Here is a 24201-nt window from a genome sequence, read left to right as displayed (position 1 = left end):
GTCTTTGTGAATCCAGTCCGCGTTTTTGTTTCCCCCTCGTTATGTGTCACCTGATGTTTATTTGTTAGACCACCCTCACTCCCATGCCCTGCCTAGTATGTCTCATTCCCCTGTGTATTTATACCTGTCCTTTTCAGTTACACCTTGCTAGTTCGTCTTGTCCTGGTTTGAGTCCCGTACCCATTCATTCCTTCCCCCGGTTCTAGCCCCCTTATTCCCGAGTCCTTGTTTCCTGGGCCCTTGCCCTTATGGCATTCTGTCCTGGTATTTTCCTGTCGGTTTGGTTTTGTTTCTGGAATTCCTGTTTATGACCCCTGCCTGCTTTTTGGTCTCTTCTTTTGGATCAGCTCTAGTACTTTTGCCTCTGTGGACTGACCCCCTGGTTTTTGATCTTGGCCTGTTTTGGATTACGCTCTGTCTGTCCCTTCATCTGCCAGTAAACCTGCCTTTTTCCACACCCCCGTGTCTGCTTTTGGTTCCTCTGCTCCGCGTAGCATGACATGGTGATTCTTTAATATGGACCTGTCACTCATTAGTAAGGACAAGGCCAGCACCGGAGAGCACCGAAGAAGGGCAGACAGTAAGAGTGGAATATGACAGAGGAAGAAGAGATGAAAAAGGAGAGGAAGACTGCAGAAAGGCCATTGGAGGAGAGGGGTCAGTGGGGGAGTAAGGTGGAGTTCCTCCTGGCGGTGGCAGGGAACATAGTGGGGCTGGGAAACGTGTGGAGGTTCCCATACCTCTGCTACAAGAACCGCGGTGGTGCGTGGGGATATTAGTGAGAGTAAGAGTGTGAGTGTGAGTATGAGTGAATCTCTGAGTGAGTACGTGTGAGTGTATGAGTGCAAATAACTCAGTGAGCGCTTTATTAGGGATCTTAAGTACACTACATTTAGAGAATATTTCACCTACTTAACAACTTTCTCATCCACTGTACTATGCAAGCATACTCAATCGTAGGCAAGTGCACTGATTCTTGCACAGCCATTGTTTCAGATTGTTGGCTTCATGGAACTAAACATATTCATTTCAGTGAAACGTTACCTTTGATTGTGGGTGTATCTGCAGGAGCGTTCCTTGTGCCATATTTGGTGTTTGTGGTGACCTGTGGGATACCCCTGTTCCTGCTGCAGACTGCCATGGGGCAGTACACCCAGGAGGGGGCCATCACCTGCTGGAGGAAGCTGTGCCCATTGGCTGAGGGTGAGAGGCCAGAAACCTCTGACGTGACATAACGTTCAAACATAACATAACATAACATAATGTTCAACCCAGCAGTGCTCACCGTTTCTTACCCCAAAGTGTATCTACTGCTTAGTTGCCTAAAAGCTAAATTGTATCTAGCAACGTACCAAGCCTGGTCTTGAAAACCCCCAGTATTTCTGCCTCCACTACAACAACAAAGCCCTACATGGTACAGTTGCCAGAAAGAAAGACCTCCACACAAAATTAACCATCTGAAGTATGCAAAAGAAAACATTGAGAAGCCTGAAGACTTTTGGAATAATGTGCTTTGGACTGACAAAACCAAAATTGACCTTGTTTACCATGTAGATGGATCCATTATGCTTTGGGGTTGTGTGGCAGCTGAGGGCACAGGAAATATTGTGCGAGTGGAAGGAATAATGGATTCCACCAAATATCATGAAATTGAAAGGTCAGTCCAGACATTGATGTTGAAGAGGTTTGGTATTCCAGCAAGACAATGATCCAAAGCATACCTCGAGAACAACCATCATATGCAAAGAGGTGGACTCTACTCTTGCAGGGAGAAATGGGATAATCATACGGGAGGAAATAGTGACGATATATTACTGCCATTTGTCAGATGCTCTTGTCCAGAGTGTCTCTCAAAGCAGAAGGCATCAGTGAAATAATCAGGAATACAAATATGAAGAGAAACCACAGCAAGCATATTCATTACCATTTATTGCACAAAGTAGCTGTTAAAACCAATGATTGGCATTGCCAGCTGTTAATTGAGTTTGTGTATGTGTATATAGCTATGTGTACAGTATCTGTTTGTGTCTCAGGGATTGGCTATGGAGGTCAGCTGATCCTGATTTACAGTTGCATGTGTTACATCATCATCCTGGCCTGGGCCCTCTTCTACCTGTACTTCTCCTTCAGCTCTGAGCTGCCCTTGGCCAGCTGCTCCAACACCTGGAACTCAGGTAAAGTATGAAATGTGGTGTAAAGTGCTCTAACTCCTCCTTCACACTGCAGACACGTAGACAGGAGGTCTCAAACTAAAAAGGGCCATGATTCCTACATAGATCACTTGATATGTCTGTAAATACCCTCAAACTAAAGCTGACCGTCTACATCGTTTCATTTCAAATCCAATGCTCTGGAGCCACAACTACAAACATTGTGTCACTATCCAAATACTTACGGACTTCACTATATATGATATACCATATTTGGATAAGAGTATTGATTTTGTAAGATATTAGTTTTGCATTGCTTTCCTTACACTTGTTAAATGTCAGTAGCGCCTAACCATCCCACTAGCTGTGCCAATATTCACGATATACCACGGGTTCTTGTTCCATAACGCTTTCATACAACGGTTACCACATTCATCTTTCAAAAATTCACAAAAGAAAGACAATTTTTGTGGAACTACTGAACAGTTTCTTGGTTGCTAAGCAGCGGTATGGCTAAATGATGATAACATTAGGTTAGGTTAATTTTGGGTACAAATTAGATAACGGTGATCTACAAATGCGGAGTAATATTAAATGATTTCTGAACATTCCATTTAGCCATGCGTGTATTGTGGATATTGGCTCAGCTGGGACACAAACTGACCATTTGAGACAATGGACCGGTCCTATCCATTGTATAAAGCCTGGTTTAATAATGGCTGTCTGCATATACTAAGTACATCAGACTCAACAGTATCAGAATGACTCGTTTGCTGTGACAGTTATGACTGTTTAAAATACCTCAGCTGCAGTGTGTGATGAGTATGTTTGATGATTTAGGAAAGGCTACTCTGTGTTTCAGATCACTGTGTGGACTTCTCCAATCAAAACCTCATTGCAAACTGGACCAAACAGCCCAACAACTCCTCTTCTGCAGCCACCGAGTTTTGGGAGTAAGTGTGCTGGCTGACATCTGTAACTTTAGAGAAGGTGCACACCGCAAGGGCCAATCCCTTTCAGGATTTTGTGCCAAATTCTGCTGTTCATTATTTCTTAACTAAATAATGTATTGATCAGATATTTGCAAAGGTACCAGTTACAGCTTCAGACTGCAAGTGTATCCAAAAGATTATACTGTGCTCAAGTACAGACCGACCCTCCAGGAGAGGAGTTTTGTACCCCTGCACTAGAGACTGTTGTCCGTGAAAATCCCAGGAGATCAACAGCTTCTGTGATACTCAAACCACCCTGTCAGGCACCAACAATCATTCCACAGTCAAAGTCACATTTCTTCCCCATTCTGACATTTGGACTGAACAACAGATTAATATTTAATAATGACTTAATATTTAATCAGCCAATCATGCATTTAGTTGCTGCCACATGATTGGCTGATTAAATATTTGCATTAACAATCTGGTGTACAGGTCTATCTAATAAAGTGATCACTGAGTGTATATTCCATGTATGCCATGTACTTACTCTGTTATACATAGCACTTGCTCTCATCCATTTCTTCAGAGATATTCCCCTCATGAAAAAAACAGCTCAAGCTAGGTTTTGAAACCGCTGGTAGCTGGTTGAGCAATTCAGACCACATCTGTAGTTAACATGGTTTGACCAGCTCAAGATGTTTTGAAACAGCTGGTAGCTGGTCATTTCAAACTGGTCATAGCATTTACACCAGGGTCATCACGCATTAACTGTGTCATATGAGTTTAGTTAGACAACATAGAGACTGTAGACTGTTATATATATATAGCAAAGACATGTACTGGATCTTCTTTGTGGATGAAAGATATTTACTCTAATATACGCGTATATATTTTTATTAAGTGAAAACCTAAACTTGTCGTTTGTGCCCTGTCTCCCCCTGAAACACGCCGATCAGAAAGATGATAATTGCCATGGCTAAAATATATGTCAGAAGCCTAATGTGTTCTCAAAAACAGTTCTATTAGGCGAGTGTAAGGAAGTGCTTTGCGATGTAAACCTATTGCAGTCTTTTCATAGGTTTACCTCAATTTATTTTTATTTTTTAAATTTTTGTAATTTATTATCATTTAAATGTTATTTAAGTATTTTGGAATTCTGGGAATCTTTTTTCATTTCTGGCATTCCTGTAAGTTTTGTAATTTTCTACATTGAAAATAATAATTCATTATAAAATTATAATAAAACATTGTTTGTCATTTTTGTCCTTTTTGTAATTTTCTTCATTTTTGTATTTTTTCATTTCTGGATATTTCTACATTTTAGTCATTTTCTACATTTTTGATAATTAAAATATAATTTTCAGGGTTAGAGTTGGTTGAGGGTTACGGTTGGGGGTGAGGGTAAAGAATTAGGGAAATTTTCCATTTCTGGAATTTTTGTAATTTTTGTAATTTTCTCCATTCATTATAATTTAAATGTAATGTTAGGGTTGGGTGAGGTGGGGTTAGGTTTGGGGTGAGAGTAAGGGTTAGGGTTTTTCTCGGGTTAATTTCATAACATTACTTTTTTAATTTTACATTTCTGCTATTTTTGTAAATTTTTTTTCAATGTTTTTTTAAATTATAATTTAAATGTAATTCAATAATTTAGGAATTTTTCCATTTCTGGATTTTTCTGTCATTTCTGTCATTTCTGTCATTTCTGCATTTCTATATTTTTGATAATTAAAACATAATGTTAGAATAATGAAAGAATTTTAGAATTTTAGAATTTTAGAATTTTAGAATTTTAGAATTTTAGAATTTTTGGAATGTAATTCACAATTTTGTAATTTCTGTATATGCTTTCAAATTTTTGTATATGTTCATTTCTTGTCATTTTTGGAATTTCTACATTTTTGACAATTATAAACATAATGTTAGTGTTAGGGTTATGGTGAGGGTAATGGGGTTTAGGCTTACGGTTGGGTGAGAGTAAGGTTTTTTTTAGGGAGAATGTTTTATTTCATAATTTCATAATATATATTTTTTTAAATGAATTTTCGGGGTTTAAAAAAATTTATATATTCTTATATATTTCTAATTTCAAAATTTTTTATTTATTTTCATTTGAATGTCATTGAAGTATTTTGGAATTTTGGGAATTTTTCAATTTTTCCATTTCATTAATTTTCTAAATTTTTGATAATTAAAATATAATGTTATCTGGGTGAGGGTGAGGGTGATGGGGTTTAGGCTAAGGGTTGGTTGAGGGTTAGGGTAAGGGTTTTTTTAGGGAGAATGTTTTATTTCCTAATTTAGAATTTTTCATAATTTAAGTATTTATTTCATTTGTGAAATTTGTGTAATTTGCTTAATTTGCTTAATTTGCTTAATTTTCTACATTTAGTATCATTAAAATGTAATGTTAGTGTTATGGTTTGGGTGAGGTGGGGCTAGGGATAAGGTTTTTTAAGGGTTAATTTTGTAGTATAACATTTTTCTAATTAATTTTCTCTGCTTCCCTCCCAGGAGACGTGTGCTGCTGATCTCGGGGGGCATTGACGAGGTGGGCAGTGTGAGGTGGGAGCTGCTCCTGTGCCTCATCACTATGTGGGTCATCTGCTACTTCTGCATCTGGAAGGGAGTGAAGTCTACAGGCAAGGTCTGTCCCTGATTTACTGAGAGAGATAAGTAAGTAATTTCCTTACCCAGGCGACTCTCCGCAAAGTGAGACCATGTAAAACGCTCAACATGTAGCGATAGGTGCGGAACTTAACTCAAATCGCCATGATAAAAGGAAACTCCAGAAGATGCGAAAAAAGCGGTTGAAATATATCAGTCTGGGAATGGTTACATTTCTAAGGCTCTGGCACTTCATCAAACCACAGCCAGAACCATTATCTCCAGATGGAGAAGAATTCCAGAGGACTGGCTGGCCTGCCATAATTCCTCCAAGGGCATAGTCTGAACTGACCAGAAAGTCACACGTGATCCCAAAATAACATCAAAAGAACCTCTCTAGCATCAGATATGTCGCCGTTCATGACTCTAAAATAATAAAGTCACCAGGCAACAGTGGAATTTCTGAGTGTAGCAAGATGGAAACCAGTGCTAACCAAGAGAAACACCAAGGGCCATAATTTCTGGCCAGTGCCTGGCGTGTTGTGAGCTGGCCTGATTGATTCATTAATTTTGTATATTCCAGAAGCCTCTGGCAATTTCGGGACTCTCGGCATGACAAAATGGGAGGAGAGCCACTGCTCATTACATTGCATTATTGGCATTTGGCAGAAGCTCTTATCCAGAGCAGCATACAGTTCATTTGACTAAGCAGGAGACAATCCCCCCCTGGAGCAATGCAGGGTTAAGGGCTCAATGGCTGTGCGGATCTTATTGTGGCTACACTAGGATTCGAACCACCGACCTTGCGTGTCCCAGTTATTTACCTTGACCACTACACTACAGGCCGCCCCGCTCAGGGTGTGTCAGTCAAGAGTGAGCAGCTCACTGCCAATTTGGTGTAGCGTATTTTTATTTTCCAGTCAGACAGGTCCCAGGACTAAGGCACAAGTTGCAGCCCAGTCTATGGTATATTGCTCATTTTGGGGCATTCATTCATGCAATGCATGCATGTCCAGCCTACTTAAAATGAACTACAATTTCTTGGCATAATAAGTGTAATAAATGTGATATATGCAGTTTAATAGCCTGTGTTATGATCTTCCCTGGTTTTATTTTCTTTATTAAAATAAGTGTGAAGTGAGAGATAATGTCATAATGTTTGGCAAAAGCTGAAAAAGACAGGTGATTCACACGAGCACCAAGACCATCTATCTTGACCTATGCACTGACAAGGCTTCCAACACACAATGCATTAATACCTGCTACAGGTAATGTAACTATGGTGGTCTACGTCAAACAACATGTACGACTGGGCAGGCTGCTGAGGATTCAATCAAATATTCTCTTTGAATCAACAACCAAATCGATTATTTTCAGAGGAACAGTACATAAGGAGTACATAAGGAATGAGCACTTTATTAGGAAAATTTGTACTTTATTCCACCAATTTATTCATGTGATTATGTAATCAGACAATAACGTCGCAGCAGTGCAATGCATACAATCATGTAGATACGACTGAGAAGCTTCAGTTAATGTTCACATCAACCATCAGAATGAGGAAAAAATTTGATCTAAGTCACTTTGACCATGGAATGATGGTTCTGGCCATGGAGCTGTTTGGTGAGTGCAGGACTTGCGTCATTGGACTGCTTTCCATGGCAGAACATGCAAATTTCAGTATTACACAGCACAAAAAATATTGAAAGTGGTAACTTGTCACTAACTGGCCCAGTATCACAGAAACAAATTCTGCACATGCGGTCTCCCAGTTTGCAGGTACATCAGCCTGCTACGTTGCTGTGTCTAGACAGAGAATAAGGTCAGAGAGTGTAGAACGGACAGCAGGAGGGATGAAGAAGGAGAGGGAGTCCGCAGAAAGGCCATTGGAGGAGAGGGGGCAGTGGGGGAGTAAGGTGGAGTTCCTCCTGGCAGTGGCAGGGAACATTGTGGGGCTGGGAAACGTGTGGAGGTTCCCATACCTCTGCTACAAGAACGGCGGCGGTGAGTGGGAATATAAATGAGTGAGTAGGAGTGTGAATGATCGGGAGAGTGAATAAGTATGAATAAAAGTGGGTCAATGAATTTAAAGGAGCGTGAGTAAGGATTTGTTTATGTACATAGTTAGTGATTCTGAATTGTATAATTATTATGTACGGTGCTGAAGACCCAAGCGCATTCCTAAAACGTTGTATTTGTTACAGTCCAAGTCCAAAGCCAAGAGATCACAAGACAACAATGCCAAAACGAGATGCAAAAGAAAAGTCGAAAAAAAACCAGGGGTCAAAAATCCAGAAAATCAGAAGGCAGAGGTACAGAAGGGCCAGGCAAAATCAAAGTTGATGAAAGCAGAAGAATCAAATCCGAAACCTGCAAACAAATCAAAGGGGCTAGGCAAACTCGATAAAACAGGCAAAGGGTTGTCGTAGAACATAATAAGGTAATGATACAATAACAAGGAGGAAACAAAAATGCGAACTGGGTACACAGACAAACTCGTAATACAGACGGCTCCGGATTAGGGAGTGGACATTTGAGTTAGGAGACGTGATAGTGAGAGGCTGGTGCGAACACTTTGCTGAAACTAAGCAACTAATCAGGGATAGAATAGAGAGGCAGAGTTACAGAGCATTATTAAAACAGGAGATAATGTTAGTAAATTAGTTACGTGCTAAAATCTAAATGACCCAAAAAAGTGACTGTTAGTTAATTAGTTAGACAGACACTTAGTCATTCATTCATTCATTATCCTAACCCGCTTATCCTGAACAGGGTCGCAGGGGGCTGGAGCCTAACCCAGCATACATTGGGCGAAAGGCAGGAATACACCCTGGACAGGTCGCCAGTCCATCGCAGGGCACAGACGCCATTCAGTCACACACTCATACCTACGGTCAATTTAGACTCTCCAATCCGCCTAACCTGCATTTCTTTGGACTGTGGGAGGAAACCAGAGTACCCGGAGGAAACCCACACAGACACGGGGAGAACAAAGCAAACTCCACACAGAGAGGCCCCGGTCGACGGGGATTCGAACCCAGGGCCGCTTTGCTGTGAGGCAGCAGTGCTACCCACTGCACCATCCGTGCCACCACAGACAGTTAGTCTGATAATATAATTAGTACTGTACAATATCGATGTTAGTTCTTATTAATACGATTAGTGCTATACAACATGAATGAGTGAAAAAGCAGGAAGTAAGAAAATGCGAGACTGGGAAGGAATCGTTGAAACCCGGAAATCTCCAAAACCACCCGAATAGTGCAGTACGCAGATAGGGGAGTGACTATGGCTCAAAAACATACAGACACAGACATAACAGGGGATGACGAATGCAATGGGCTGTAATGTATCACAATAAACCAGATATGAAATATTCATGAACAACAAGAATAACAATAAACAAACAGACAAAGTACAGGAACATTACCATATTGTCTGTTTGTGTCCATGTTGCTTACCAGGTTGGAGTGCATTATGGAAAGCTCCCAACCTGAGCGACACAGACACTCACACTCAATCTCTGGTTTTGGTCAAATACCTGTTGTGAGATCTTATCTCAAATGTTACCTTTGTGTGTGGGTGTATCTGCAGGAGCGTTCCTTGTGCCATATCTGGTTTTTGCGGTGACCTGTGGGATACCCCTGTTCCTGCTGGAGACTGCCATGGGGCAGTACACCCAGGAGGGGGCCATCACCTGCTGGAGGAAACTGTGCCCATTGGCTGAGGGTGAGAGGCCAGAAACCTCTGTGGGCAAATTAATAACAATTGAGATCACTTTGGCTTTACCGACAGGGAGCAATGGAGAGAAGAGGCAAGTTCACCAGCTACAAGCCTGTGATTAAATGACCAGCCCTTTCATTTCAAATTTCCCAGTGTGGCTAGGGGTTCATTTGAATGGTTCTCACATGCAAACCTCACTGGGTATTATATGCAAACTGCGTTGGCATAAAATAAAATACCAAAAAACAATTCTGAAGGGCACTGTTGAATGAATGCAGAGTAGTTATTAATTGTGACTCTAGGCTGCTGGAGGGGCTCATCGTGTTACCTTACATTACATTATTGGCATTTGGCAGACGCTCTTATCCAGAGTGACGTACGGTTGATTAGACTAAGCAGGAGACCTGTACCTTAACCACTATGCTACAGGCTGGCACTATTTTAAGTGTGTGGAATAGCCCAATGTGGATCAGGTCAATTTCTGTTTCTGGGTGTCCAGCATCCTTGCAAGGCAGCTAATAATTTGCTGTAATGTCTACACTCAGTGAGCAATTTAAAACAGGTGAACCTCTTGACCACGTCTGCATGCTTTTATGCATTTAGTTGCTGCCACATGATTGGCTGATTAAATATTTCATTAACAAGCTGGTGTCCAGGTCTACCAAATAAAGTGCTCAGTGAGTGTATATTACCCAAACCAAAGTTCATCTGGGACAATTCATTTATAATGACTGTCATTACAATATTGCTTCTACATCAGAATGTAGCTCTCTGAAGCCAAGAGTTTAACTGCTCTTAGGGAAAGTGGGATAATCACACAGAGAAATAGTCATGAAAAATGACTGACTAAAATGGCTCACTAATCCCTATCCCCTAATCCCTATTAAGTGTTAAGGATTGTATGTAAAGTGGGGCAGTCCCCTTAGCAGCCTGAAATGCCAACACTAGGGCCTTGAATCGGATGCGTGCGGCAATAGGAAGCCAGTGGAGGCCAATGAGGAGCGGGGTAACATGAGCCGACCTGGGCTGACTGGTGATCAGGCAGGCTGCAGCATTCTGGACCAGCTGGAGGGGCTTAATGGCACAAGCTGGGAGACCAGTTAGGAGGGAGTTGCAGTAATCCAGGCGGGAAATGACGAGTGCCTGGACTAGGAGCTGGGTGGCTTTCTCCGTTAGGAGATGACGGATACGGCGTATATTGTAGAGGAAGAACTTTGCGAATGGCAATTTTTTTTTTCATACACAGTCGCTAGAAAACCACTGACATACCATTTAGCTTGTTCATAAATCAAGACTTCTGTAGAGGTTCTGCTTTTGATATAAAATCAAATTATATCACTTAATGCCCAAGAACAAGCATCAGTTCACTTAGAAGATTGCTATTTGAACTTTTGACCAATAGACATGGTAGATGGCGAATTGTAAGTCATGTCAATTATAAGAAGACGCTAGCTAGGAAACTGTGCCACTTACTGTAGTGGAGGAACTGCTTAACGTATATTAAAGTTAAAAAAAAACTTTGTAAACATTAATCATGGTTAACTTTCACCTTTCTAGTAGTCATGGTTGCTTGCTAGACATTATGGTACATTGTGGGACATTTTTGGTGCCCTAAAATGTATGCCAATTTTGATTTAAGAATTTGGACACTAGACCAAGTTGGCTGATGACCAAAATAGTACACAAAACAGCTCAAGCTAGGTTTTGAAACAGCTGGTGGCTGGCATTTCAAGCTGGTCATAGCTAGATTTTACACCAGGGAGTATATAGGAAATAGGGAGCAATTTTGGAGAAGAAACCACAGCCGGCATTCATAACCAGAAACTACACAAAGCAGCTTTCAAACCAACAACTGCTATTGCCAGCTGCTAAGTGAATGTATGTGTATGTATGTGTGTTTCAGGGGTTGGCTATGGAGGTCAGCTGATCCAGCTTTACAGCTGCATGTCTTACATCATCATCCTGGCCTGGGCCCTCTTCTACCTCTACTTCTCCTTCAGCTCTGAGCTGCCCTGGGCCAGCTGCTCCAACACCTGGAACTCAGGTAAAGTATGACATGTTGTGTAACACTGGGCTGGCTATAATAACAGCTGAAATACAGGCAACATATTCTTTAGCTAAAATCCATGGTAGATAAAGGTACAAAGTCTGTCTCTAAGCTACATTGAGCTGGTTATAATACTCATAACCCCAATTTTAGTTGTGTACCACAGTCGCACAGTCCTTCAGAGTGACAGGAAAAAATAATGTACAGCAAATTCAGATCAATGAAACATGAGAGACATATTATTGTAATTACAATGCATGCCTGTTATGGCCCAAGAATCCCTCGCATTATAATTACTGGGAGTTGGAATGGCCGAACATAAAAAATTGCCATTAAAGGCATCAAGAAACAACAGAGTTGGGAATAGACATCACAATTATTGAATTTACTGACAGATAAATGTATGTGGGCAGCCTGTAATACACCAGGCTGACAGCCTGTAATACTAAGGGCGGCCTTTAGTGTAGTGGTTAAGGTAAATGACAGGGACACGCAAGGTCGGTGGTTCTAATCCCGGTGTAGCCACAATAAGATCTGCACAGCCGTTGGGCCCTTGAGCAAGGCCCTTAATCCTGCATTGCACCAGGGGAGGACTGTCTCCTGCTTAGTCTAATCAACTGTACGTCGCTCTGGATAAGAGCGTCTGCCAAATGCCAATAATGTAATGTAATGTCATATGTATCAGCAAACCAGACTAAATCGTGTCACAATGACTTTCATGACTGTTTAAGGTTCTGTTCAACTAAAACATTTTTAGTCAAATCCAACTTTTCTGTTTACTGCTGCAAATCATCCTTCAAATATTAAACTTTCAGGATAATACCACCTTTTGAATGATTACGCCATGTGTATGGTGAAATGAGTATAATTATTTACCATTCCTACCGTTGAGTCGATTTTTTCAAAAGCAGATTTTGGACTCTATTACAGGACTCAAGAACCATTTTTCTCAGTGCATAGTAGTCCTATCATCATGGAACTTTGCAAACCTTTCTCATTTCTCATTTAGAATGTGAAATAATGATAACAACATCTTACTTGGTTCAGATTATAGACTGCTACAAAAATGTTCACAAGTATGCAAATGAGCTAATTTACATCATTATAACTGAAGTATGTACCTCTGAAATGATCTGGAAGACCAGCGTTATTGTCTCCTCATTTTGCAATTGTTTAAAATAAATATCACTGATGAATTACTGCATTTGACCCTGTAAACCGATGTTGTGCAGACAAACTGTAGAATAACATAACATAACATAATGGCAAGAACAGGCCATTCAGCCTGATCGCCTTTTCCTACCCCTAAGTGTGCCTGAATAGAATCGAACATCATAGCACATTGACCACTCGCTGGGCCTCATTTATCAATATTTTCGGAAATCTGTGTGCAAATGTATGTGTGATCGGAAACAAACTAAAAATTTGCGCGGGATTCATGAAACAGGAACTCCTGACATCTTCTATGCCATGATGTTTTCTTATAATAAACTTAAACTTGAACTCGACGTTATTGTCCGTAGTTTATTCTGTTCAAAGATGAATGAGGAAATAAAGCTGATTGTCCTGGTGGAGACACATAAAGTGATGTGCAAAAACTGACGAAGATCCCCTGCGATCAAAATGTTGTCTACAATAAAGGTGTGTAAGGAACATATCAGTGTGCAGGCTTCCTTCTTTTCATCCAAACTAACATCTAAATATTAGTAATTGGCCTACATTTGTTTACCAATTGACTTAAGCTGAGGACGGAAAGCACCTGACCATTTTCTGGAAGTAAGCCATGCTTTAATTATTAAAGCAATACATTTAAACGTAATGTAAACAGAGTCTAATGCTGCCTTCACGTCATATCGGATTGACCGAATAGACAGTAGTCGTGAGCGTGAGGTAGAGGTTCAGAGAGGGGGTTCCAAGCGGCCTGTGGAGGCTGAACGAAGAGGTCTGGCAGGGGTTTAGGGTCTGATGATTTTTTGTAGGTAAGCTAGGGAAGACCCCTTAGCTGCTTGGAAGGCTAGCACCAATGTTTTGAATTTGATGCGAGCCATGACAGGCAGCCAGTGGAGGGAAGTAACCAGGGGGGTGACGTGTGAGTATTTGGGAAGGTTGAAGACCAGACGAGCTGCTGCATTCTGGATAAGTTGGAGGGGTCTGATGGTGGACGCTGGGAGGCCAGCCAAGAGGGAATTGCAGTAGTCCAGGCGGAACAGAACCATCGCTTGGACCAGGAGCTGGGTCGAGTAGGGGGTGAGAAAGGGGCGGATTCTCCGTATGTTGTATAGGAAGAACTGCATGACCGGGTCACCGCTGCAATGTTCTCGGAAAGTGACAGTCTGCTGTCCATCACCACGCCGAGGTTCCTTGCACTGGGTGATGGCGTGAGTGTGGTATCCCCAAGGGAAATGGAGAGATCCAGGTGGGGAGAGGTATTAGCAGGGATGAATATCATTTCAGTCTTGCCTGGGTTGAGCTTTATATAGTGGTTGTCCATCCAGCTCTGGATGTCACTCAGGCAAGCATGGCCCACATGCCATGCCACTTCTATACCATGATGTTTGAACGAGAACTCGCCTTTAGTGTTCATTGTTTCTTCTGCGAGCCTTACCAATTGACTTGGTATTTGAATATGCGCTTTTTCCGAAGTAGGCTACACCATGCCCCAAATCTTCTAATAGGCCAAAGTAATGGATAGAGAGGCCAGACGGCCTAAGCAGGCAACGCCCTATTTATAGCAAACTTTTTACGTGTTTTATTGAATTTATATTATACCCCACTTAACCAATAATTAATCAGGTTTACTGGAATGAAACATCACCCATTTTCATGTTGAATTCTGTTGCGTTTTTATATGATATGAATAATTACAACATTCAGTTGGCTTATTAAAATAATTTTGCCTCTCAAAATCAAAATAAAATACAAATGAATGAATGAATAAACGCACAAAGCACTCTTTACAATCGTGCGCTTTCATTTCCGCTTTCCGCAAAACCTCACTGCAAACTGGACCAACAACTCATCTTCTGCAGCCATCGAGTTTTGGGAGTAAGTCTGCAGACTGACTTCTGTAGGGCTGCACCTCCTACAGCATTCGGGGTTATAGAACTGGGAAACCAGAGATTGTGGGTTCAAATCAAAGGTACTTAGCCTGAATTGCTTCTGAAAATATCCAGTTGTGTAAATGTCTGTAAATTGTATTAATTGTTCTGGATAATATTGTCTGCTAAGATTAATAAATTAGGTGATGTGTAAGGGTATAGTTTTCAAGTATATGTGCGGATGGAGCACATTGGCCTAGTTTCACCTTTTCACATTTATGCTTGCACAATAATAACTGCTTTCTGTCCTTCATTTTCTTGTTCCTTCTTTCTTTCCCTCTCTTCCCCCCTCCCAGGAGACGTGTGCTGCTGATCTCGGGGGGCATTGAGGAGGTGGGCAGCGTGAGGTGGGAGCTGCTCCTGTGCCTCATCACGATGTGGGTCATCTGCTACTTCTGCATCTGGAAGGGGGTGAAGTCTACAGGCAAGGTCTGTCCCGGATTTACTGACAGATAAAAGTAAAGAATTTCCTTAAACAAGGTCCCTCTCAGAAGATTGAGACCAACTAAGTAAAAGGCTTAACACGTTGTGACAGGTGTGGAATTTAACAGACTCAAACAGGGACATACAGTATCAACCAGACTGACATTTTGTATTTATTTTTTCATACTTTTTTATGAATTTATTTATAATATTTCTCCATAGAAATGAACCAGCATTTCTCTCTCTCTTTCTCTCTCTCTTCCATCAGGCAGTTTATTTCACAGCTACATTCCCATACCTGATGCTTTTGGTGTTGTTGATACGAGGGCTAACTCTACCTGGAGCTCTGCAGGGGGTGGAGTTCTACCTGTACCCTGACCCCTCCCGCCTGGCAGACCCACAGGTAAGTACTCCATAACACCAGCTGCACCCCATCACCTTGTCACAGTAAAATGTCTCTTTCCTAATTTCACCCAGCCAGGGAACAAATGAATTTGTTAAGCAACATCCAATATGTTAAACGTTTGTGATGTCACTGCAGGTGTGGATGGAGGCAGGATCTCAGATCTTCTTCTCCTACAGTGTTGGAGTGGGTACTCTGACTGTGCTGGGTAGCTACAACACCTATAACAACAACTGCTACAAGTAAGGCCCAAGCTTCGGGCAGAAACGCAGAGGAAAACAGTCAGGTTCTTAACCATAAATATGCAGCTCTGTCCAGTGTAATACTCAGATACCAACACACATCCTGCATGCCACTTAGCAGTGAACACTTAATTTCCTTCACCTTGGAAGAAACTAAATGCATAAATGAGGGCTGGTCAGAGAATGTTTAGCCTCCTGATGGTGTTTCTACAGGGACAGTTTATGGCTGTGTCTGCTGAACAGTGGGACCAGCCTGGTGGCAGGATTTGTGGTCTTTTCTGTGCTGGGGTTCATGGCACATGAGCAGGGTGTCCCCATCGCAGAAGTGGCAGAATCAGGTACTTTGTGCAGTATGTCAAAACAAATTATGAAGATGTAACAAATATATAAAAATACAACAAAACGAGCTGCTGGTTGGATCATTCGGGTGAAGTTCCACACTGGGGTGCATGACTGAGCCTCATGGCTTTGCATTGAATCCAGGTCGTGACCCGTGTCGACTGTGCCCGGTAGTTGCACAGGGTGACACACAGTTGGCTCCCGCATTTCCCAGGGGATGAGCGGGGTCCATCGGGGAGGGATCCACAGTTAATCACTCTTGGCTAAGCCCCGCCGGTCGCTTGTATGACTGCAGGTGTCATGGATGTCCCAGCTCTCCCAAATCCGCACGGTGCCTTCTGCATGCAATGCGGCTGACAGTTGTGTATTCCAGATTTGGGTGAGCATTTGGTACAGCCCCAAGCTGGGTGGCAAAATATACGATGTGCTCCATAACACCTGGGACAAGGACATATTACTCTGTACTCTGCACCTTTGTAATCAAGCAATTCACCTGTGGTTAGAGTGCACATTCTCAACTTTCTCAGAGTATTTATACACTTAGTCTATACACCATGTAGACATTTCAGCACGTTTGCATACATTCTCCCATTTCAGGGAAACAGAAAATTTGGGACAGACAGTCGGAGAACAGTAAGCATTGTATTATTTATTTTTCTCCAAATCGTTCTTTGTCCTTCAATCTCCTCCTGTCTCTCTTTCCCATGTTCTCCCCTGCTCCCTGCTCCCAGGACCTGGTCTGGCATTCATTGCGTACCCCCAAGCAGTAGCAATGATGCCCCTATCTCAGCTGTGGGCCGCCTGCTTCTTCATTATGATCATCCTGTTGGGCCTGGACACTCAGGTAATCAGTTTCCTGGCTGTGGCTCGCCTCTCCTGGCTGCTGAGTCTGTGATACTGCTGCCACTACTAATGTCTGTGGCCCTGTTTACTTCTAGATCCTTCCAGTTTGGTTCTTGCTCGTCATGAAGGAAAGCTGTGCTGAGCAAGCAAGGCATCATGCTGGGTTACAAGAGAGCCCAGCACTTGCCAAGCTAACGGTGCCACAGTTCATAGTTAATTATGAATCATAATTCTCAGAGGAAGAATTGCGTGAGCGATTTTTTCTCCTTTCCTTTCATTTTCTTCTCTTCCCTCGCTCTCCTTTTCTCTCCCTGCCTCTCTCTGGTGAACCCTGGGCTGTCTGTCTGTTTTTAAGTTTGTGATGATGGAGGTGGTGATGACGTCGGTGACAGACCTGTTTCCCAAAGTACTACGGAGGGCTGGGCGCAGAGAGATCTTCCTCCTGCTCTTCTGCCTCACCTGCTTCGTCTTGCAGCTGGTGATGGTCACACAGGTGAGAAGACAGCTGGGATAGAAATACATTCAAATAGACACTATTTTACTATTAATTTCCCTCATTACAGACTCCTTTGGCGTACAGATTACAAAGATAATATCTTAATTACTACCAATTTTTAATAATGCATGATGATAGAAGTAGTCCGGTTTAATTTCCTTGTTCAAGACTACAGGCCATATGAAAGAATATTGCATGATACTAATCATATCCACAATTCCAGATCTCACACAAAGCACACATCTCAGTCTCTTCCTGACCTTATTTTCCTATATCTGCTCTTGTCATTTCCCGTTCTGTCCAACAGGGGGGGATGTATGTGTTCCAGCTCTTCGACTACTATGCCTTTAATGGGGCCTGTATGTTCTTCCTGTGTGTGTTTGAAGTTCTGCCCATGGGCTGGCTGTTTGGTGAGTGCAGGACTTTGCTCAATGGATTTAGGAAGATAGCTCGCTGTATTAACACATTTCTGCGCAAACAACAAACAGTACCTTTCCAATCCAACACTGTATGGAAATAAAAAAGAAAATAATGGCACCAAATGGGAATGGGTTATGAACAAGAACCGATACAGAGTACTCGTAATGTACAGATGATGATAATGAAAATAGTTGCATATCTAAAATTACTTTTTTTTAAATATATGAAATTTATGAAATTCTAAATATGTACATCACGGCAGAGAAATGCATAGCCTACTTAAAAAATTAAGACCATGATAAAAAAATGTTTTTACCTTGGCCTGTCAATAGCCAATAAGAAAAAAGTGTTGACACTTAGATGGCAGGCCCAGTTCTACAGGGGGTGCAAGAAACCCTTAGATTATTATTTTGCACCCTCAGTTGAATATTGTAATAACGCTTTAAAAAGCGCTACAAATGTTCAGCAATGGAGCTCATATTATATGCAGCAGGCAGAATTACGTGATGGCATTACATTTGGTGACAATTTTGACCTATGGGGGCCGCAAAGTTACGGTCAGTTAGACTATGTTGCAAACCGTTTTAAAATGTTATCAGAAGAATGAATTATGACTTTGTTTGTTATAAAGAAATGAATAAATAAATAAATAGCAATCCTACAACTTAGCAAAGTACTTATTATCGTAGGTGTATGAAAATGAATAAAAACATTTAGGAAAGTAACCCGGGAACATGAATATTGTTTTACTCTCATAATAATATTGAGCGTAAAATCAAGCGTTGTGCTTTAAGCCAGAGAGCCATGTGAATAACAAAGGAAAATGCAATTTTCCATTCCCTGGTATTTCATCTTATTTTGTTCCTCAGTTGAGTTTCCCTTTATACACAACACTACACTTGTTTGTCCTGGAGCAGGGGCGGAGCGCATGATGGATGTGATCGAGGACATGACCGGGGAACGGCCCAGCCTCCTCTTTAAGCTCTGCTGGCTCTACTTCACCCCACTGGTGACCCTGGTGAGTTTGACTCACCCCCACTGTGGGATGTCCAGAGACAGAGCATCTGCCTGACTCACGTATTACAGGACAACCTCATCATTGCACAACTCAAGCATGTTGCATTTAAGATTGAATAAAACTGCAAATTTTAGTCACATTAATTTGCATGAATGAGAATAGCAGAACTTGTACTCACAAACAAGATGTGTTGTGCATAGGAAAGCTAACATTCACATGTGTAAAGAAAATGTCATATGTAAACTGGGCATTTGTAAACAGATTATAGGTTACGTTTTCCTGCTCTCATCTTAAAAGTGGGATTATTATTATAGTTTGTACATGCAGGCTACTCCATTAAGTCCTCCAGTCTGCGAGTACAGGGCAGACCGGAAATTTGAATTCCTGTGAACTCTGGAGAGGCTAAGGCTGCCGAGTTGTATAATTGAAGGGGCCCCATGCTGAGTCTGAATGCATAGCATGTCAAACTTTGGGTGTGGATGGGTTATGACAGTAGATGATCAATAAGTAAAAATTAAAGGTCTAGGAAATAATAAACTGGTCACTGAGTGTTTTTGACTGCATAACTGTGTGACCCAGTTTCAATAACTGAACTCAATTTCATGTTATTTCTACTTCTATGACACAATGGCAGTATGTTTGTAACATGTATTAAACCTTCCACTCTTCCTCCTCTCCCGTAGGGATCCTTCATCTTCTCTGTGGTGAAGTACCAGCCCCTGACCTTTAACCGCTGGTATGTGTATCCAGACTGGGCGTACGTGCTGGGCTGGCTGCTGGCCCTCTCCTCTGTTGTACTGGTGCCAGGGTGGAGTCTGGTCAAGCTCTCCATCAGCACTGGCACTCTCAGACAGGTGAGGCCTGGATCCCTTGTCTCCACAGCTGTGCAGAAAGCTAGCCTTGTTTTTACTGTCCCACCCCCTTACCCAGGGTGTTTTACCGAATTGCACACAAACACACACATACACACACACACACACACACACACACACACTCACAACATCAGTAGATATGCAATGAGCCAAATTCAAGGCAGGTGGGTGTGGATAGAGCTGTCTGTCCTGTACAATATCTGGTGAAAAATAGTGTAGAGTCTGTTTCCATTCTGTAGTCTGTTTCCATTCTTACTCCTACCTAGGCAGCACACTATCAGTCTTATCTACTGACAGCTTATGCTAGAAAAGAAAAATGTCCATATTTTGTATTTTTTCTTAAATATATGATGAGTATGCTATGTCATTGTTTTGGTTTGGTGCTGAATGGACCTAGAAGCAGATCCAAACAATAGGTGGAAGTATTTTACAGATCAGTGGTATTATTATGTAATAGTAATTACATTTCATATGTATATTTTATAAAACACTTGCTTAGCAAGATCCCTACCATTATTATTTTTCTGCTGACAGAGATGGTCTGATCTGTGTCACCCTGGTGATGACCTCCCCCTGACCCGGAAGCAAATGGCTGAGCGAGCGCTTGCGACTACTGCCACAGAAATGGAAGAGTTGAAGACCAACTAATTAATTTTGCAGATTTGTTTAGTATTTTTTAATGGGTTACATCCTGGTAACACACCTGATTTTGCTTCCCAACACTCAAAGTTCAGTAACACATTTGGAAAGAAAAAAACAAGAAATGAAATTAACCCTTTGCACTCTGATGAGCCCTTTCTCTAAGAGGCATACAATCAGAATAATAAATATAGCTGCAAGCAGCACCTGACAATGTCTCATTGTTGCTAATTACTAATAAACAGCTGCATATTTGTATGTGTATGTGGATTGCAGAATATAGGCCTATGCATTTTAACAATGCATAAGTATATGCACAATGTATAAGTACAACAACACAGTCCTGACCCAGCGTGCCTTCCCCTGTTCCCAGAGCATCAATGGCAGGTGCTCGTAAAGACTAGATAAGCTCCAATATATTGTACGTCTTTAAGAACTTTAAAATAAAACAAGACACATGTTAACCATGTTAACTCGATCTAATAAGTGCTGCATTCTTGGCTGATGCCGGCCATGTTTTTTTCATATATTGTTGTATATATTGTATATTGTCTCATATATTGCCTGTCTGGACCTGTGGCCAAGACACAAAATACACAATTTTAAGTTACTTAATAACTTGGTTCATTAGTTATAGCAATTTTCACATGTTTCCCTGTAATAGCACCACCTATTCACACAGTAGAACCAGATCTATTTCCAGTTTTGTGAGAATCCCATCTTTTCTGCTCGAAGTTATTTGCATTTATGAAATAAGGCATGCCCATTTCAATTTGCATTGGCTGTTTATTCAGCCATATTGCAACTTAGCTTGCTCTAAAGAGGTTATAAACCAAGCTTTGTGCAAGTTTGATAAATGACTGTAGTGCCCCCGACTGCAGAATCGTGGCAGAAATCACAGTGTGTACCCAGCTTAAGGGCAACAATTTGTATCACAAGCGGGATCCTCAGCCCAGCCGACTCATCAACATTATCAACAGCTGATCAGAATCCTGCAGCGGGACGGCGAGTAGTGTACTACGTCCTTAGTGTGCTGTAACAAAAGGAGGAGGAGGGTTGGGTCAATCTGATCTAAAACGTATTTCACAAGTGAACTGATGTTGTAAACTATGCAGTAAGTATATAAAAGGACACTTAAATATTTCCATCCATCCATCCATCCATTCATCCATTCATTATCTGAACCCGCTTATCCTGAACAGGGTCGTGGGGGGGCTGGAGCCTATCCCAGCATACATTGGGCGAAAGGCAGGAATACACCCTGGACAGGTCGCAGGGCACACACACCATTCACTTACACACTCATACCAACAGGCAATTTAGACTCTCCAATCAGCCTAACCTGCATGTCTTTGGACTGTGGGAGGAAACCGGAATACCCGGAGGACACCCACACAGACACGGGGAGAACATGCAAACTCCGCACAGAGAGGCCCCGGCCGACGGGGATTCGAACCCAGGACCTCCTTGCCGTGAGGCGGCAGTGCTACCCACTGCACCATCCGTGCCGCCCACTTAAATATTCGAAGAATTTAATTGCAAAACACAATAAACACCAAATCTGAAAAATGATTGTTGAACAGTGTAGAAACATCCACGATTCATGGAGCTATCAAGCTCCAAATAAATAGCATGGAGTATATGAACAATGTTCCACAGTCACTGCACAGAATACAGTTTGTTATTGCAAAGCACAATAAACAGCACTTTAATTTTATTGCATATTGTGATAGGCTATATCTGCACTGCCGACGTTCAAGAAAATAATGAACATTATTGACAGTTTGGAGGATAGGATAGTGTCACCTCTCCAAAGGAAGCAAGGAAGGTTGGTAGAGTACCATGACTGAGGAAAACTGAAGAAATTGTGATATTTGGGGGTCAGCAACATACCTATACATACACTGTGAGAGGCAATCAACCCAAACAATGTCAAATTCCTGACAAAGATGAAGAAGCAAGGAAGAACAGAACATTCCCTGGGAAGTATTCAGTATTAACAATGTGAAAGGAAGGTTAAAGTGTGCAAAGCAAGGTTCTTGGTGAGAGGTATTTTTTATCCAGAGATTTTAAAATATCTGAAACCCCCTTTCAGATTTCCCTTCTAATAGGATCCATTAATTTAACGGAAGTAAGATCCATATAGTTAATCGCAAATGATTATAGGATATAATGACAACAAAAATTTGCGTTTTGGCGACGCAGACTCCCCAATGCACAAGTATAAATGTTCTCCATGGCGTAGGGCCTACGCCGTAGCCTCCGCATAGACTCAACACAGAAGTATAAATCAGGCTTTAATTCTGCAAAGTGTTCGCACCTGTTCTCTATAACTACATTCCTTAAGTCTGTGCGATTGCCTACTCCCTAATCCGGAGCCATTTGTATTACATGTGAGTCTATGTGAATCCAGTCCCGAGTCTTCGTTCCTCCATTATTATTGTATGATTGCCCTTTCATGTGTCTCACCTGCTGTCTACTTGTTAGACCGCTCTCACTCCCATACCCATAGGTTGTCTCATTCCCCTGTGTATTTAAACCAGATTTACATGTGGCCAACAGGGCTTCTGAAGTTGAATACCCCTGACCTATGGTTTTAATGTTTTAAATGGCTCTTGAATTGATTGTTTTGATCCCTGTAAATGTAAACAAAAACATAAACAATGAACTGAAATGCCATATATATTTTTGGTCATGATTGCTTGTGGCGTTGCTTGTACAATCTAGGAGGCGCCCGAAGACGCTGATAAAAATAGCCTTGCAAACATGTTCCCTTCAAAATGCTCTTCTTACAATGATAGCGTGTTATTCAATTTCCCTCCGGGGATCAATAAAGCAATTTCTTTTTCTTTCTATCTATCATTCACCGACAGTAACCTTGCTTACAAAAGTCACGGTAATTTCTGCTGCCCAGGTGGCTTACGTAGGCTGTGTAGGCCTACATGTCATCTTCCTAACTTAACCTTTTATGCTGCGTTCCAGACAACTCGGAAGTCGACCTTCTACTAGGAAAAGTGCAATAGAACGTCACTCAAAGTCAGAGTTTCTACTTGTGAACTTGGGGCAAATCCAGCTTCCGCGACTTCACAAGGAGCGGTTGTTTGAACTCACACAACAATGGCAGCACCCATGGAGGCACACATCGTAAACAGCAAACCGTCAACTAAAAGGCAACGCAAAGTTTTTGTTCCTGCATGACATTAAACATACTGTCATATTGTAAAGCATGTTCTGCGTGTGAATTCACATGAAACAATGTTGCCAATGAGATTAGTAAACTGGTTTGGGCAAATTATCTCTGAAAGTTGCTTTGGATAAAAGCATCAGCCAAATGACAATGTAAATGTTTGGCTGCCAAATTCATCAAGCTCAGGCAGACTTCCAGAGAGTCCCCTCGGGTGCCAACCTCATCGGATTTACCAGTGGGAATAGGGTACGGATGTGACGATATAAAAGACGTCAAGGAAGCAAAGGCAAAAAAATGGGACAGTGAAATAATTTTATAACCTGTTCCATAATATGTAGAACCTGAGACAGAGTTACGAAACATTTTAATGTTTGCAAAGACGAGCTGTTACAAAGTAGCTGTAGCACACCTCGTCATATTATAATATTTAAAAAATCAGATCATGTATAGGCTACACAGCACGAAGCAAAGTTTTTTCATCTGTTTAAATTGCCTGAAATGTAATTCTGTGGTCCTTGTAAGGTATTTTTGGGGCGTCAATTTATGGTAATCATAAGTTCAGGACATGCACTTTTTGTTTATGATGGATTGGTATGCGAAGAAACACTATGTTTACTCATTTGATAAATCCAGCGGAATTTGTTAGTCTGTTTCCGAGCACACATAAATTTGCACACAGATTTACAAAAATAAAAATGAAATAAATATTATTACCAGATTGTTGATTAAACATTTAAGTGCCTGCACACACAAAACCTGGAA

The 24201-nt window shown here is 41.5% G+C and overlaps 1 protein-coding gene across 1 annotated transcript; it reads left to right on the top strand.

Moving 5' to 3' along the window:
* The first annotated feature begins 7542 nt into the window (after positions 1 to 7542).
* Positions 7543 to 20650, top strand: LOC133108082 (sodium- and chloride-dependent GABA transporter 2-like). The gene is made up of 16 exons (XM_061217505.1): positions 7543 to 7693; positions 9284 to 9418; positions 11316 to 11456; positions 11855 to 11864; positions 13045 to 13080; positions 14454 to 14504; positions 14854 to 14986; positions 15249 to 15383; positions 15522 to 15625; positions 15839 to 15963; positions 16696 to 16808; positions 17163 to 17300; positions 17611 to 17713; positions 18641 to 18741; positions 19425 to 19595; positions 20148 to 20650. Exons 1-16 carry the CDS (start codon positions 7543 to 7545, stop codon positions 20259 to 20261), a joined length of 1761 nt encoding a protein of 586 aa, XP_061073489.1. The 3' UTR covers positions 20262 to 20650.
* The last annotated feature ends 3551 nt before the right edge of the window (positions 20651 to 24201 follow it).

This window comes from Conger conger, chromosome 13 (genome assembly GCF_963514075.1).
Source record: "Conger conger chromosome 13, fConCon1.1, whole genome shotgun sequence".
NCBI classification, from domain to species: Eukaryota; Metazoa; Chordata; class Actinopteri; order Anguilliformes; family Congridae; genus Conger; species Conger conger.
This window is presented reverse-complemented; position numbering and strand designations above follow the sequence as displayed.